General features: G+C 50.2%; 1 protein-coding gene across 1 annotated transcript in view; it reads left to right on the plus strand.

Moving 5' to 3' along the window:
- Positions 1–518, plus strand: part of TAOK3 (TAO kinase 3) — a 53032-nt gene that overhangs the window by 36397 nt on the left and 16117 nt on the right. Inside the window, exon 13 of the mRNA XM_009888603.1 lies at positions 94–228. Coding sequence (XP_009886905.1) covers positions 94–228 — 135 coding nt within the window. The remainder of the gene's footprint in view (positions 1–93; positions 229–518) is intronic.

The raw sequence follows: 518 nt of genomic DNA on the forward strand, positions 1-518 counted from the left end.
GCGGCCCCGGCGCAGCCGGGGGGGGGAGAGAGGGCCACCCGCCGCGGGAAGAGCGCAGCCGGACTTTCTCCTTGTTTTTATCCATTTCTGCAGGATCATGTATTTATAAGGGATGAGGTGGGCCACAGGGATCGCAGGCCTGAGGTGCGGCCTACCCAGTCAGTGCAGAATCAGGCCCTCCACTACCGGAACCGAGAGCGCTTTGCCACAATCAAATCAGCATCTTTGGTAAGCAGCCACCCCACCCCACCCCACCTCCCCTCTCCCCGTCGCCCTCGGCAAAGGGGGCAGCATGATTTTTTTATTATTATTATTTATTTATTTTTCCCCCTTATTTATTTTTAGTGTGTGTGCGTGTTGGCATAGCAACTAGATATTGCACTGAAAGATATTTTAGCTCTGTTTGTGAGATGTAAAATGTCGAATATGTTCAATTTCTGTGTATGTTTCCAGCATTTCTGAAATAAGCCACTTTGCTGGGTGAAGTTAATATAATCTCAGATTCCTCCCCTCCCGCC

The sequence above is a fragment of the Charadrius vociferus genome, unplaced genomic scaffold (assembly GCF_000708025.1).
Source record: "Charadrius vociferus isolate BGI_N301 unplaced genomic scaffold, ASM70802v2 scaffold917, whole genome shotgun sequence".
In the NCBI taxonomy this organism is placed as follows: Eukaryota; Metazoa; Chordata; class Aves; order Charadriiformes; family Charadriidae; genus Charadrius; species Charadrius vociferus.